The sequence below is a fragment of the Rhinoderma darwinii genome, chromosome 7, assembly GCF_050947455.1.
Source record: "Rhinoderma darwinii isolate aRhiDar2 chromosome 7, aRhiDar2.hap1, whole genome shotgun sequence".
Classification (NCBI taxonomy): Eukaryota; Metazoa; Chordata; class Amphibia; order Anura; family Rhinodermatidae; genus Rhinoderma; species Rhinoderma darwinii.
Window position 1 is genome coordinate 10440390 of NC_134693.1, and position 16039 is coordinate 10456428.

General features: G+C 37.5%; 2 protein-coding genes across 10 annotated transcripts in view; one reads left to right on the forward strand and one right to left on the reverse strand.

The window, feature by feature from the left end:
• The window catches only part of NFIA (nuclear factor I A), a 273748-nt gene extending 264447 nt beyond the window's left edge, over positions 1 to 9301 (forward strand). For all 6 annotated transcript variants that reach the window (XM_075832715.1, XM_075832714.1, XM_075832717.1 and 3 more), the window contains one exon: positions 6104 to 9301. In XM_075832715.1, the coding sequence (XP_075688830.1) occupies positions 6104 to 6121 (18 nt within the window). In that variant the 3' untranslated portion in view covers positions 6122 to 9301. The remainder of the gene's footprint in view (positions 1 to 6103) is intronic.
• Positions 1 to 16039, reverse strand: part of TM2D1 (TM2 domain containing 1) — a 152437-nt gene that overhangs the window by 36468 nt on the left and 99930 nt on the right. For 2 of the 4 annotated variants that reach the window (XR_012849951.1, XR_012849952.1), the window contains exons 9-10: positions 12871 to 12937; positions 6361 to 6611 (exon numbers count right to left, since the gene is read on the reverse strand). The gene's annotated coding sequence lies outside the window, so the exon portion shown is untranslated. Of the gene's footprint in view, positions 1 to 5683; positions 6612 to 12870; positions 12938 to 16039 lie in introns of those variants that run through there. The other 2 variants (XR_012849953.1, XR_012849950.1) reach the window with 1 other exon arrangement.

Sequence of the window (16039 nt, forward strand, 5' to 3'; positions counted from 1 at the left end):
CAATGCACCTATGGCCGTCTTGAAACTTCAAACAGGGAAAGACTAATTTCACGATCCCTGGTTGATTCCATCTGACCTTGACCAGGTAGTTTCAATGCCTCACGTTAGATTGTCCGCCACCTGGTGAATCTTTTTGTTTGGACGGGTGCGCTACATAGACGATGTAAGAATATGTTAATGATGAAGGTATTATATGATGTGATAAACGCTCCATCTGCAGTTTGATTGTGAAAGATGAAATTGTCAAAAGCTTCTATGGATTCGTCCATCACAACGGGACGGTCACAGATCAGCAGGTATATCAATGAGAGGAACTTCCTGTTTAGAATGCAGCCGAGAGTAAATTGTTTATGGTTCATAAAGTCTTACTACTGTCCTCCGACACAAGCACATCAGTGTTTCGGCTTTCATGGTGCAGTAAATTAAGGAAGAAGGAAAAAAATTGTGTAAAAATGCTCCTCCGAGGACCGTAAAACCCTGTTCACTTTGCAATGGTTAAATGGTATTTTATAAGCGCTTTCGCTGTAGGGCTGTTTTGCATTACATGAGTCGAGTACCTTGGAGATGACACACATCTGCAAGCATTTTATTAAATCCTTAGTCAGCACTTTTCAATCTGATGTGATTACTCCTTCATTTGACTGGAGAAAAGGAAGCTAAGATCTCGTACCGGACTGCAGAATTCTGTCTGATGTTTCTCCTTGAAGAATGAAAGGAGGACATGGGGAATATTCTTAAAGACAGCACAAACGAGCAGTGATCACTTCTTAGTTAAAGGTGATACACTGGAACAAGGTGTCAGGACTTGTTATGGTCTTTTACTAGACATGGAGCTGGGGACACTTTGACACACAGTAAATATTCTATAGTAATTGCCTGTGAAATAAGTCAGCATGACACTTGGTGATCCGGAAATCTTGCAGGTCTGGCATCCATGATGGATAATAGTCCCCAAATATTTTAATCTGAAAACATCTAATGGTATAACTTCTGGAGAGTAGGTGAATGTTGGGAAGTCATTGCCCTTTGAATTTGCTGCAGATGATTGTTTGGACATCCAGGGAGTTTGCAGTCCAACAAGCCATAAAACCCAACAATTTAGTAGTGTCTTAGAAATCCCACAATAACACATGTAATAGTTTAGAAAATCCACCAGTCCAGGAACAAGTTCTATCCAAGGAGTGCTCAACTATTGAAATTTTGCTGTATTGCATGTCAGATTTAGGGGGTATCCAATTTTGTCAATACTTTTCTGTTAGAAGGGTTCTGCAAAATTAAAGGGTAACTAAACTTTTTTTTTTAAAAAGTTTCCACGTCAAATTTTGATCGATGGGAGTCCGAGCACTGACCCCCACTAATCGCTAAAAGGGCGCGGCCAAAACGCTCTGATGAGCGCTGTGCCACTTCGTATCTGATCGACTTTCTTTAGAATGCCGAGCGAGCAGTGGATGGACTCATAGACTTTCAATTGAGCCCCTACACCGCTCCGAGGAAAGCCGATCAGAAACTAAGCAGCACGGTGCTAACAAGAGCCCTTCTGCCACTTCGTTTTAGATATCAGTGGGGGGTCTCGGATCCCCATCAATCACTAGGACATGTCAACAATTTTTAAACGTTTACTTACACTTTGCAACTGATCCATGGGGATGGGAACACCTGTGATCAGCATAATCTTCAAGGGAACCTGACAATAACCACCACATGGAAAACTAAACATTACATGGTGCCCATTGGAATCATTGGACTGTCCGTGTAATGCATGAATGTGAGAAGCTACTGGTAGCCACCCTCCACTCTGGCTAATTGATGGAGGAACCAATTGAGGGACTTCTATGAATTAACCGAGAGTACCCTAATAGGGTATTTAAAAATAGGCATTTTAGACCAAACAGCCCTTCAAAGATCATCTCGGCGCATTGGCCATTCAGCACCTGGGGTTTGACCAGCCCTGATTTACCAGCGGTACCAGTAGTATTTAACTACTATTTTTCACATATGGGTACAAATTACCCTAATTTCAGATCTCGTTTGGTCAAACTAAGACATGTATCAGGTAGATGACCAAAAATAACCTCTTTTAGGATTCAGTGGAGCCAGTAATAGCCAATCTACCAGTCCGAAACCCAAATAAGTGGGTCATATTAATATACTGTTGGTGAGGTTGATCCTATATGGCAGTTTTTGACTCTGCTACATGTTTAATTATAAAGTATCACAATGTATCCATTTTGATCTTCAGTTCTTATAACCCATTTAATCTTTTGCTTATATTCTATTCCTTTAGCAGATGTCCAACTTTAACAAATCAAAAAATTTGGGATGTCTAAGTATTCTGATTTCCCCTGCAGTTTTTTTTTTTTTTTTAGCATTTCTTCCAAGTTTAATTGAGAGAATCCATTAATATCATTATATTCCCAAATTACTACATAAACAATTGGCTGTTAATTTGGGCTCCAATGGTGAAGTTAAACTGGCCAAAAATATAGAGCGCAGATCTTAACTCCTGTACTGGTGTATTCCAATAGTGTGCTATATCTGCAAAGCTCCGCAAGACCAGTCTTCAGAAAGGGGAGGGGAGGGGGAGAAAGTTTGAAAGCTGAATTACCAGACAAAGACTTGAGAGCCGTGCTGCACAGCTAAAATAAAACTCCCGACTCAGCACCTTCTATTGATTAAAAAGTAACCTTTAAAGTAACTCTCGGAGTGTGTGGTTAGCATTTAAATTCAAACATGTCATGAAGTTGATTTGTGTTACTGAATACCAACTCCATAGGCGTCACTCTCTCATCAATTTGCTAAAGTATTTCACAATAATGTCAATAAGAGGGAAGAATCATAAAGGAGATCCGCACTTGGTCTTGTACTTTTCTCTTTCCTATGCAATGCCCCCCCCCCCCATTAAAAGTGTGCAAAGTGCAACACAATAATTGCCCCTTTGTCTTAACTTTTGCCAAGTACCAGGAAACGGCAGATTAATTAAACACACAAGAGTGTATTTGGAGTGTGGGTTCCCACTCTCGTAGTAAGGTCATAAATGACTTAGAATTAATACTTCAACGTGTTTGCAGTGGATTTGCAACGTCAGAGAAAAGGGGAAGGTTTGGTGGGAGGGCGGCTCGGACTTTCTTGCTAATGATAGTCACGTCTGGCTCTGTCTGGTTGCTCCTAACAACCAGACATGATGTAACACCACGATGAACTTGAACTTGGGGAGTTGAAATGGGAACAATAGACCAGAGTAATCAATAATGCCTATTTCAGTGAAGGATTACAGATCTGCTCTGGGGTAACCTTGTCTGCAAGGCTCAAGCTGGAAACTAAGAAAACTTTGTTTTAGTGCATTTTTGTTGTAAGGGCAAGAAACATAATGCAGTTTATTTTTGGGTTTGGATTTTTTTTTTCAGGCTTTAGAGAATGGCAATGCACCAGCTGTTTACACATGGCAAGTTCATTCATAAGCCATGTGCACAGCTGCTCTGGAACGTGGGTCATGGCAGGTAGCCTAAAAGCATTGTCTGTAATAAGAGCCTGGTGCCCGGGCCAAGAACTGACTGAGCTGGGAAAGAAGCCTCTTTAAGTCTAATTACAAGATGCAAAAGTTCTGTATCCCCCCAAAGTAACCAATCACGGATTAGATAGTTTAGTCCCGGGGAAGAAGAAATGATAAAAACCTCTGATCTGATGGGATTACAATGCAGATATGATATTTGTATTATAGTAAAGGTTATGATGGAGAATATTGACTAAGAAAATTAGAATTTTATTCTAAAAAATTTTTTTTTTTTTTTTAAATCTCCCGTGTATTTAGGGCCACATTTGCACTTGCCTCTGTTTATTAGAGACCTGTGTTTTATATAAAAGGGGATTGGACAATCAGTAAATTTTTGGATCAGTTGTCCAATCCTTATTCAATGTTAAAAACAACGTAAGTATAATAAAAATAAAATGTGGGCCTCATTTATCAAAATTGTTTAGTAGAATTGTTATTGGTTGGTAAGGGGCAACAAGGCCATTTTTCGAAAATTTTGATAAATATTTCGCCATTTTTTTTTTTTGTTAGACATTAGCCTTCCCTTACATTATTTCCCTTTTAGGTCATTGGATTCTGGGTTGGTCTTATCCAAGCAAACTTAGGGACCGAGGGCTAAGACATTACTGAATTTATCCTAATGGTCCTCTTAATAAATCTTTCCTAGGCGTTCAACCTTGGGTTGAATGTGAGGTCTTGTTGCCAGATGGTTCTGGCTGGTTTTTGGGCAGCTTGGAAACTTCATCTAAATTTGTTATCTGTAATCTTTCTACTAGAACCCATGTCTAGCGCTAAAGTTGTCATACACAGAAGGTGCAAGTGTGGTGGATGGAAGTGGCTTATATTATATGGTTACTTGAGGTCATCCAGACAAGAGTTGCTAATGTGTCTCGACACACCCGATACCTCCCATATGTAGGCCCTTTAGGGAGCCCCATCTCGTACGCATATAGTCCTTTGCATGTGTCATTCTTTGAACATCTCAAATATTAAGATGTGGAAAATACTATTTCATTGTTAGAGCAGCAGTTTGTGCTCCAGAGCTCATCTTCCTACTATAACTAGGGACAAAGTTGCAGACAAAGTCAGCCATTTTGAAGTTATGGAGCGCCCTTCTGGTCACTCAGACGCTGATTTGCATACAAGTATACACAGGCACTTCCCTGCTTTTCCCTCCCTCCATGTCTGTTAGTCTTGTGTTATTCCCATCACCCTGTCCTTCTTTGCTTAGTACACAAGGTAAAGACACTCATACATTGAGATAGAGACTTAACCATGATAGTCCACACGCACTATGGTAGCTAGCAAAGCAAAAGCCTCTTAGTATCTCCATTCATTTCAACAGAAGACACAGTAAGGGGACAAAAGGGCTAGAAAATAGGGAAAGCAATTTTTATAGCTTTTTAATAATGTAATATGTACTGTATGTAGCAAATTCTCAATATTGTTGGAGACTTTAGGAAATAGTATATAGATCTGTTATTCTGTGGAAACAAATTACAAATATCTTCCTACTGTACAACTAAACACAAAAATTAATGAACCAAACTTGGTTCATATAATATGAAAAAGCAGGATCGGACTGGTCCACCGAGGTAACAAAGGTTCCTCTATAATGGGCTCAGGTTCTTACACAATAATGAGCCCAAATGTCCAGCAGAAGACAACCCCATTTAGAGATTACTTTATAGAGTATTATTTGCCACTACGGTCTATTGTGGGATGATTCACAAATAACCTATTAGACCTTATTGATGATGTGGTCTATCCATAGGTTATGCCATAAATATCCAACAGATGCGGTTCCCACCTCTGGCACTTGCACCTATCTCTAGAACGGGGACCTCTGACCCCCGTCGTACCTTCTCCCGTTCCCTCTGCTTTCCGGCCAATGTCTGATGAGCTGGTTGGGAGTGTGGAAATCAATTACTCTCTGAGCTACGGTGTTTCCGTAACTCCCATAGAGGTGATTGGAAGTTACAGAAACAGCGTAGCACACCTAGCTACACGTTTTCCATAGCTTAGGAGCTACGGAAGCAGCGTTGCTAATTTTCTACGGTGTTCCCATAACTACCATTCACTTCTATGGGAATTACGGAAAAAGCGTAGCTCAGAGAGTAAGCGGTTTCCTGACTCCCAACCACCTCATAAGACAGTGGCCGGAGACAGCGGGAGCGAGACAAGGTAGGACGGGGGTCATGGGACCCGTTCTAGGGGATATGTGTGGTACCCGCATCTATTGGACATTTATGGCACATCCTATGGAAATTTCATAAATGTCCAAGATGGAAAAACCCCTTAAGAATATTTAAATGACTAAATAACATCCTTTGTTTTTCTAGTATCAATAGGTTAAATACATCTGGACATCTCTGGTCATTTTTGAAATGTTTCACCACTCATCCAAATGGATTCATTAGTTAAGGCCTGGTGGAATGTCTTGTAGATTACCGAACCCATTGACATTGACTTATCAATCCTAGATTTCCTATAACACTGATGAATAGAAATAAATTGCCTCCGATAAAAACAAATGTCTAAAATATTTTTGTGTTTTTCTTTGTGTCTTTACAGTCCTGGTACCTGGGATAATGGTCACGGATTTCTATCACACACATGACAGACCACCTGGCCCTTCCCATCTCTGTAACATGGAAGAAAATGGTGACAACACGGCACAGTTGCTTCACTCCAATGGAAGGGGAAGACTTGTGTCAACAGCATAGCAACGTTGAATAAGAAGAAAACAAGAATCTTATGTGGTCGCATGGCAATGACCCTTTATAATCAGCCTTATTTCCTTTACTTAGTTCTTATGATCACTTTCTCACCTTGGGGTCCGAAGAAAGTTCTTGCCGAGAAAAGCTGGGCATCATGACATTTGAAGTGTTTCATTGGTAGCGTAAACATTAGGTGGTTCTGGGTAGCCTTAGTCGGATGTTTCTTTTTGTTTCCTTTTTGGGTTTTTTACGGACTTGCTGTAAAACACCTTCATCATGAAGCCCAGCGTTTTCTGCAAACCGCTCCTTCTGTATGTCCACGGTTGTGAAACTTCTTGAGGAGTTGTGAAAGAGAAGCCTCCCTTAAAAAGAAAAAAAAACAACAAAAAGACTTAAAGCACTCTTAAATATACATGTCAGTTGACATGTGACATGAACCTTCTACTACTATGACTAAGACCACACTACAATTGTTTCAGAAAACATGGAAGTCAACCCCATTGTGGTCCAGAGCCTCCATATTTTTCCTTTTTGCAGACATTTTGAGTGCTACTTCACCTAAAAAAGCATTCGTTAAATCACGCGCGAATGTGCAACATCACGAACTGCACTTTTTTTTTTGTTTGTAATTTAACGACCCCCTGCGGAATCGATGAAGTTGTATTAAAAGGACACAACTGCGACAAGATGCTTTCACGAACATATCAAGAAAACGTCCGACCTTCTTTCTTTCAAGGAGTAATCACATCCATGACCCATAAAGAAGCTATAGTTCCATTCGAGTTGCAGAGCAAAGTTAAAAAAACAAAAAAAAAAGAGAAAATGTCCGGAACTTTTATTATTCATGTAAGAAAAAAAAAAAAAATGCTGCACTTACAAAATAAGCTTTTCTGAGACAAATTTTCATCAATGACACAGAAACACAGAAATGGGGAAGATGGTCTGTTTTGACAGAAACTGACAGGAACCAATCAAAACAATCGTGTTCGGATTGAGTAAAGTGCAATTTCATTGGATAGGTAAATATCTTTGTAAGATAGAGATTGTTGAAAATTCTATTTTTGTTTTTCAAGTCCTACCACCCCAGGACTCTAAATTATCGGGGTAAAAAAACAGCCTTGCAAAAGAAAGGGGAGCTATTTTTGCTTTTTATGTTTTTTATTGTTAAACTTGTATCCCTTAAAAGTTAAAAAAAAGAAAATGTAAAAAAAAAAAAAATATATTATAAAACATAATGGTGCTTTTACCACAATATGTTAACTACATTAAACGCTAGTAATCATTTTCTTTTATCAAAGCACATAACTAAAATGGAATCATAATACTTGTTCATTTTATAAGCTAAAGTCACTATTCGTGGTTATGCCAATTCAGACAAAAACGCAAAATTTCCCAATATAGGATTTAGTCAAACGCCTCAGGATCTTTATAAATGTCCAGATTTTATCCATAGAATTTTTATTTTTTTTATTTTAATTCCATCACTCGCATTCTCTGGACTATAAACACTGATTGATCGGAGGGGGGAGGTTCAGCGATCGCTGAAGGTAAAAAAAAAAAATGACGGCAAAATTGAATCATAGACTTTATGTATGTTATGTACTTAAAAATAAAGATAAAAAAGGACAAAAAAAAGTAAAAAAAAACAAAATAAACAGAATACACATGATTTATTTTCTACCAGACAGCGGAGCATCCCTTTGCTTCGCATGCGACCTTAAGGAGGTTTCCTATACTATACATATATTATATACTTTCTGACGGACAGATTTGTCTATCGGAAAAAAAAAATGTCTCTGCATGTTTAGTGTTAGTATCTCATTTTTATATACTTAAAGTAGGATAAAGTAGAGTGCATTAAGACAAGACATTTTAATCCTTATTCCAGGCACTTGCCTTTTTTACCCGTTTCGCCCCATTGCAGCTGTTAAGGGCTTTTTTTGCCCCCTTTTTTGGCAGTGAAGGAGTTAAACTCTGCGTGTTCAGTCCTATTGGAGGGCTTTTTGCTACTGTCCTGTACAATCAAGTCCATGAAATTATTGGAAAGACACTTTGCTCCTCATCTTTTTTTTTTTTCCTGGTATTTTTTTTAATAATATTTTTATTTTCCTCTTAACACTTTTGGGTGCGTGGGACGGCTTGGAATGCATTTATTGCAGGCCTGTCCAGCAGCCAACAGGTTAATTTGCACGAATATGAAATAAATTCCATATCAATGTGCCTTGCCCTGGATAGCGATTATTTGTGAAATTGTTGCACATGTTCCTATATAGATCGTGGGGAGAGAATTCCCCGCTCACGCGTTTTGGAGACACTTTTTTTTTTTTTTTGTTTACTTGTAAATGTGACTTTTATGTCAGACATTGCAGGCTTCACCGTTTAGGTAGATATTTTAGTTATATCCCACCAGTAGGAGTAGCGCTTAGTCTTGTAGTGTCTGTGCTATTTTGCGTAGGAGATCAGTATTTTGGGGGGATGTTTGCTGCATTGTGACAATTTATTTAGAGTCTTCCTTTATTATTATTATTATTATTTTTTTCCTGATCAATGAAAATATGCAATACCTGCTTATATCACATAGTCAAAGCTTAGCAAATTTTATTAGAATTTTTTTATTTTATTTTTTATTTGACCAAAGTTGGTGCTGTACTTGACGCAGTGTGTTAGGAGTTTAGTCATGGTATCTTTTGTGACTACACATGCACATGCAGGAGGGGCGTCTTAGAGAAGCAGTCAGACTGTGAAGCACTAAGCTGTACCCTGCTTTGAGCAATTTTATTATTTTTGTTTTTTTGTGTGTTACAACCGTTCCTATCACAAGCAAGCCTTAAAGAAAAACTGACTTCCTTTCCTTAAAAATTTCCCCCCCCCACCCCATTTTTATTAGCAGACAGCAATCAACCCGCGTTCAATAGAAAAGAGGTTATAACGCCCATTTTTATATGCACGTTTTTAAAAACTTCCAACTTCTGAAAATTGTTTACCGGTTCTCTCTATTTAAGAAAAAAACAAAAATAAATAAATGAATAAAATGTTTTTGGAGTTTTTCATATGTGTCTGATACGTGGTTGAGTAGTTGTATTGTGTGAGTGTTAGTGAATTGTGTCCATTTTTCTGTAGCCAGCATCCTTTGCCTTTCCTATAGCACTTAGCTGGGCATTACCTTATGACATATGTGCACTAAAAACAGCAGCTTGCAGTGCTTCACAGTGAAGGGAAATAAAGCCTAGACAAACATTTTGTCGGAACCTTGCTATAAGTCAAGGCGTTACCAGTAAATTGGTTGTACATACAATACAAATGCACCCTTTTATAAACATGCAAACTAAGCAATAGCTCCGGGCAGTTGTAGGGTTTTTGTTGTTTTTTGTAATTTTTTTTATAATTTTTTTTTTTTGGGGTGATTTTTGTTGATTGTGTTGTAGGCATACGTTTAAAGAGAGCAAACTGCCCACTCAGATGTGTAATTTGTATGTTGTATAGTTTTAATGAGTACACTGATTTATTCTACCCTATTTTATAATGCAGGACTTTTGTAACGTTGTTTAAATGAGGACAATTTTCTGTCAATTTAGCTTTGCAGATTTTTTGGATTGTTTAATATAACGACAACGCTCTTAGAATTGTAATTTTTTTTTTTGTGGTCGGCGGAGGGCTGGTATTTTTTTACATTTTTTTTTTTTTTTTTTTGTCTTCTGGGAACTGGATTTAAGTTAAAACTTACCCGTTTCCGTTTTGTATGTATTTAAATACAATTATTTTGTTTCTTCTCGTATTGGTATAGCATATTCCTATACTTGAGAAGTATGGGCCACTAAATAACCATTTTAAATGGACATTACAGGTATGCTGTATAAGTGTTTTATCACTTTAAGATCTGACTCTAGAGTTGAGGATTTCTGAAGACTTTCTCAAGATAATATAAAATGTTTTAAAGGCTTTGAATCATTACATAGGCAGTCAAGGATGTGAAGCAACAAACTTGTGTCAAGTATCGAACTCGTGAAGTCCATCCGACCACCATATTGAAAATAAAGCAGGAAATCGTATAGGCTCAAATTTAATAATTTTTTTCTTTAAATAACGTAATTGTAATATTTGACCCATGTGCAGTGATGCTGGGTGTGCAGTATAAAGATAGAAATACAATTTTGAAATAATGTAACTATACATAAGGAACCCTATAAAACTGTCCGTAATTAAGTGCAATTTAATGAACTCGAAATATGCAGTGTGAATATAGCAAGAAATATGAGGCCTTTCCCATTAACATATTCGCAAGTTCTCATAAGACAACTTGGGGTGTCAAGACGAAATATTACAATCATGACAATTTTAATTCATTTAATTAAAAGTTGTTTTTTTTAAATATGTAACAAAAAATTACATCTATTTTAAAGATTATATATCACCCTGGTCAGTAATTGTCATATATATATATATGTTGGCAAGTTAAAAAAATCCTTTCAAATATTTATTAAAATCAGTTCAAATATTGTTTTATTAAACCGACATAGTAAATTGATAAGAGAAGTTCCTTATATTTCCTCCTTTTCCAGTCTTTACTACCATAAAAAATTGAATTATTATTAAGTGATTTTTGGGGGGATTTTTTTTTTTTTATATTTAACTACTAAAGTGATCAAATACTACAATATAAAATAACCTATGTCTTGCATATAAGAATTTTTGAATTCATTGCTTGCCCTATAGAAAAAAATAATTGTGCCCACCCGACCCCTTAAGTAATGTATGTGTATTGATAAAATGATGGTGTATATGGATATTTCTCCCTTGCATGCTAGCGCGGGGAATACATATTATGGGCTGATCTGCTGCAGTCCTGCAATTCTCTCAATCTTATAATGAAGATTTACCTCCTCTTCCTCTCCTCGGATCATAAGCTGTGATTAGTATAACACTACTATATAAGACGTATCTGCAGCTTTGCCGTTACAAAGTGATCTTTGCCTAGGATCCCTTATTCTGAAATGCACTTTGTTAAAAACACACGTTCTATGTTCCTTGGTCGTGAATAGGTAAGAGGAGGAAGTTTTCTTGCGGAACAATAGGGTAATGAAGGAAGGTCTTCTCCATTGACCGGTGTAGAGCGAGTTCATTGGCCAGGTTGCTGCCGTATTGCGCGGCTGTTTTTGTAAGACGAAAGCGACTCTGCTGCACATCCCTTAACGAAGAAATTAAAAGACACACACAAAAGGCTTTCTCCGTTCACCGTATTCATCCACTTGTAGCGATATGCAGATCCCAAGGCAGTTTGTTCTTTGCTTTCATTTAACTTTTTTTTTTTTTTCCTCTATTTGTTTTTTTATTTTCTTCTATTTGTTTTTTATTTTCTTCTATTTGTTTTTTATTTTCTTCTATTTGTTTTTTATTTTCTGATATTTTTCCGCTTAGAGTAACAGTGTTATTGTTTTTTCTCTCTCTCATTACAAGTTAAGAGCAACACAATCTCGTGGTGATAGACATATATCCATATATAGTTCTTTAACAAAAAGTCGATCAATATTGTACTTTGCATTGTGTCTCTGGTAAAGTCACATTTTTTTTATTTTTAAAGGGTTCGAAAGCCTTCGTAGAACAAATTTAGTAAAAAAAAGAAAAGAAAATTATATTGGCAGGAGAGGTTCAGTGGCATGTAACTGGAAACCAGTAAGGCAAAAATTTTCAGGGCTATCCACTACTAAGTGGTTGTGGGTCGAAGCTAACATTTAGTTGTATTTGGCCTCACCACACTGTACATCGGTATATATTTTTGAAATTTATTTTTTACTTTTTTTTTTGTATTCTTTAAGTCCCAGTCTAGGGAAAAATGGGTTGGAAACTCTTCCAATAAGCAGATAATAAAGGGACTGTTCTGTATGGCCTCCATACATACCATACATACATGCCACCACTGGTTTGGGAAATATCTGAGATTGACAACATGGTGCTTAGATAGTCCGACTAACAGACTGAGGCCACTGGAACTTGGTCGGCTGATCCTGCCCATGTAAATGCATAGCAGTGTTTTTTCTCTGCATGGAAACTATGCACTTACCCTACCCGAGACCAGATACGATCAACTTTTTGTTTTTCCGTTCAAGTTACCTTTCAGTCCTTGCCTTTTTCAAGTCGTTCTTAATGGCAGCTTTAGGACAGAATGAATTATATGATAAAAACCAGCAAAATATCTGATTTCTGAATTGTAGTGCCTGTGTAACCTGTATTATATGCTCTTCTAAAGAAAGAAACTTCTACACCGTGAGCCTTTTGCTGTCTGTCAGAATTTTCTGATATAAAATAACCATACCATAAATATGCATGCAATCCCATACTGCTTAGTCATTTTTACAAATACTTTTTATGTTAGCCTGTTTTGTTTTTTTTCTGACTTGATTCTTGTCCGATACGTTTTAATGTACGTCACCAAGGATGCAGATTCTAGCCTTGAATTTATTTTTATTTTTTTCTGGGTGTATTTCAGTATTTTGGAGGTATGCATCATCTTACTTAAATTCAGTATTACTTCTGATTTTTTTTTTGATTTTTTTTTATATTTTTTTTTAATTTATTTTTTTTTGTACACTTTATGGGAAAGTTTTGTTACTTCATTTCACAAACCTGATTTTTCTAGGTTGAAACAAATGGTGAGCCAATAATTTCCCATCTTCACACCAGACTTCCGATTCTAAAAAATCAATACAAAAACATTAATGATGGTTGGTTTCATATTCAAATTCCATGTATACCGTATGTACCTGTTTTTTGTTTTTGTGTGTTTTTAATCAAATGATTTTATTCTGTACAACCTTTGGGCCTGATTCATGAAATATATGAACTTCTGTATCATTACACAATGCAAGTACATGTGTGCGATTGTTTTCTTTCCGATTCATTTGTCTATGCAGCCCCCTTATATCTATAACAATAAAATTTTGGGATTTAAGTATTTTTGGAACATGGGTGGTGGTTGGACCCGACATCAAATGTGTTATCTCACAGCTCATTTGCTCATAATGATTAAGTTTATGTGAACTTTTCTATATCAAGTTAATGTACAGCATCAATTTTAAGGTCTGAAATCCTCGGGTCTGCAAATTTTTGATCACCTCATATTTTATGGCTTGTAACCGAGTTCTTTTAGTAAGTTTCATCTGTGCAAGCTGGTCTTGATCAACTATGACTTCTCTTGAGTCACTGCAATTTCTCTCTGGAGTCACCGCTAAAGTGCCGAAACTTTCGTCTTGACCGCTGCCTCTCAAAAATTCATAAAATATCGATAAAATTTATAAAAGAACTCAAATGGTGTGGGAATTGTTTAGCCAATATTTTTCACTGTAAGAGTCAAGCTATTATTTTTGGAAGAAAAAAATTATTGTATTCTTTCACTGTTTTTTTTTTTTGCATTTCTAGAAAATTAAAAATATACTAAAAAGAGGAAATCTGCACCTTCGGTATATCAAGTAAAAAATTTTTTTTGTTTGGACGCAATTGAGATGAAAAAAAATGACAATAATTTATTGTGCAATTAAAATGTTTGCGTTTTTTTTTTTTTTTAATACTTGATAATTGTACAATGTGTTGCAAATGGCCTCTATTTTCTATGTTTTTAATCCCTAAAAATTTTTGTACATTTTTTTTAACAATGCACATCTTATTTTATATTTTTGAGATTTATGCAATAGGCTTCATACACCTGCAAAATAATAATATTAAAAAGCCCTTAACTTCATGATACAATACAGACACAACCAGTCGCACCATGTTTTTCAGGAACCCGTCAGCTGTGTGCACTCTGGGACATATAGTCCATTGAATGGGCTCTTTGTCCTCGTTCTCTACAGAATCACACAACCATACATTGTTGGCATAAGTCAAGGGTGCAGACAGCAGGTGAAGACGGGCATCCTTAACAAGCTGGGGATTGCATTGGGAATTGGGCTTTTGTTTGCATGACTAGGTGGGATCTATTTGGTAGCCGTGGGAATCTCCTGTCCCCCATTTATTTTATCTCTTTTTTTTTTTTCTCACAATCCTTAGCTCTTCATTGAATAAAGCGCTGCCGCCAAGCTGGCTCTTGACCATGTTAAACCCTTATCTTTGTGTTTAATTAATCGTCCCATAATGGGTGTTTTTATGATCTTCAGTGAAATCCTTGTGTGCCTGCGTTAATACAGTCACTGTTTTATGAATCAGGCTCTCCGTGCCTCCCCTACCATGTATTTACTCATGCTTGTTATCAGTTTATTTTTTACTGTGTTCTGTGAAAAAAAAAAAAAAAATGTAATTGGTTGAGAATCACTGTGGGTATGAATTGTTATCCGACTAAATCTCTGCAGGTTTTTTTTGAGCTGGTGTGTGGATTAGTTAACTCTTGTACTCAGCCATTAGTGCAACCAACTCTTACATTACAATACAATTACTGGAAACGAATACTGCATTTCCTATGCAACAAAAAAGGAAAATAAAAAAAATTGCTAATGCTAACGCCTTGTCGTGGAGTTTATTCTTTCTTTCTTCTTTCGCTCTACACAAAGCGTACGGCCTTCAACCCGACATATCGGCTAATGTATCATCTGTGAATGCTATGATGGAATTATTGCAATAAATCTGACATTTATATGTGTGTTAAAGCAATGTTTGCCAATCAGGGTTGGGGTTTCTTGGACCTCGGGAGCGGATCCCTAGAAAACGGCAATAACAAGGGCTATCTCTTTAAAATTTAGGTGGCCATACTCATTAGATGAAAGTTGTTCGAAACGGAATTTCGACAGGACCAGACAATGATCTAATGTGTAAGGGATGTCCCAACTCTCCCCTAACGGGGAAAAGAAAGATCGGATATGTTGGTTTTTAACGTACCTGATCCTTGAGGGTCGATAAGCTGCTGCCATAGGTGTCTCTCAGCTACTTATTCCCCTCTCCCCAATAAAAGACCTGCAGAGCGTGCGTGTATATGGGGGAGTTTGGAGGAACCTGCGGCCCGCCATGCTGCACTGCGTGGCCCCCAACTGTGGAGATGTATGAATTCTGTTTTTAAGTAATTTAAAGGAGCAATCCAGGAAAATGTGTTATTCCTAGTGCTCTTTGAAACCCTGTGTCATGCAACGCCCTTCAGGCCTGGCACTAGACATAACACGGTGCACCAGTTTTACCAAGATTGCTCCATTAAAGGGGTATTCTGCAGGTTTATCACTCCAGAGTGAAGGAGACGAGGCGGAGCACTGGCCACGCATGCGTGCGGATATCTCTATTATAATTTATGGGATGTGTAAAATGCTCAGCTGTTTTGGTAACTCCCATAAACTACAATAGAGATAGCCGTGTGCATTTGCGGCCACCTCGTCTCCTATTCTGCGGAGTGCCAAAGGGGAGCAGGGGACCCCCATTCTTCCGATAGGTTGGAGTGCCAGAAATGGAACCCTCAACGTTTACATTTGATATGCCATTAACGTCTCAGGTGGGGATGACCCTTTAAGTTTTATTGGGGCTCTTGTGAGTGGTACAACTGACAATGTGGTCCACGGACAAGAAAAGGCTGTGCACCCCCGGTCTAGACAATCGCCATTCTATTTCACTTGTATGTGGGGATTCAGAGATGACAGTCCCTCTAGGAGTTACAAAATGGACTGTTACTTGGAGGGCAGGAGCATGGTCAAGTAAGGGTATGTTCACACGTAGTCAACAAAAACGTCTGAAAATCCAGAGCTGTTTTCAAGGGAAAACAGACCCTGCTTTTCAGACGTTTTTTTACCAACTCGCATTTTTCGCGGCGTTTTCACGCCGTTTT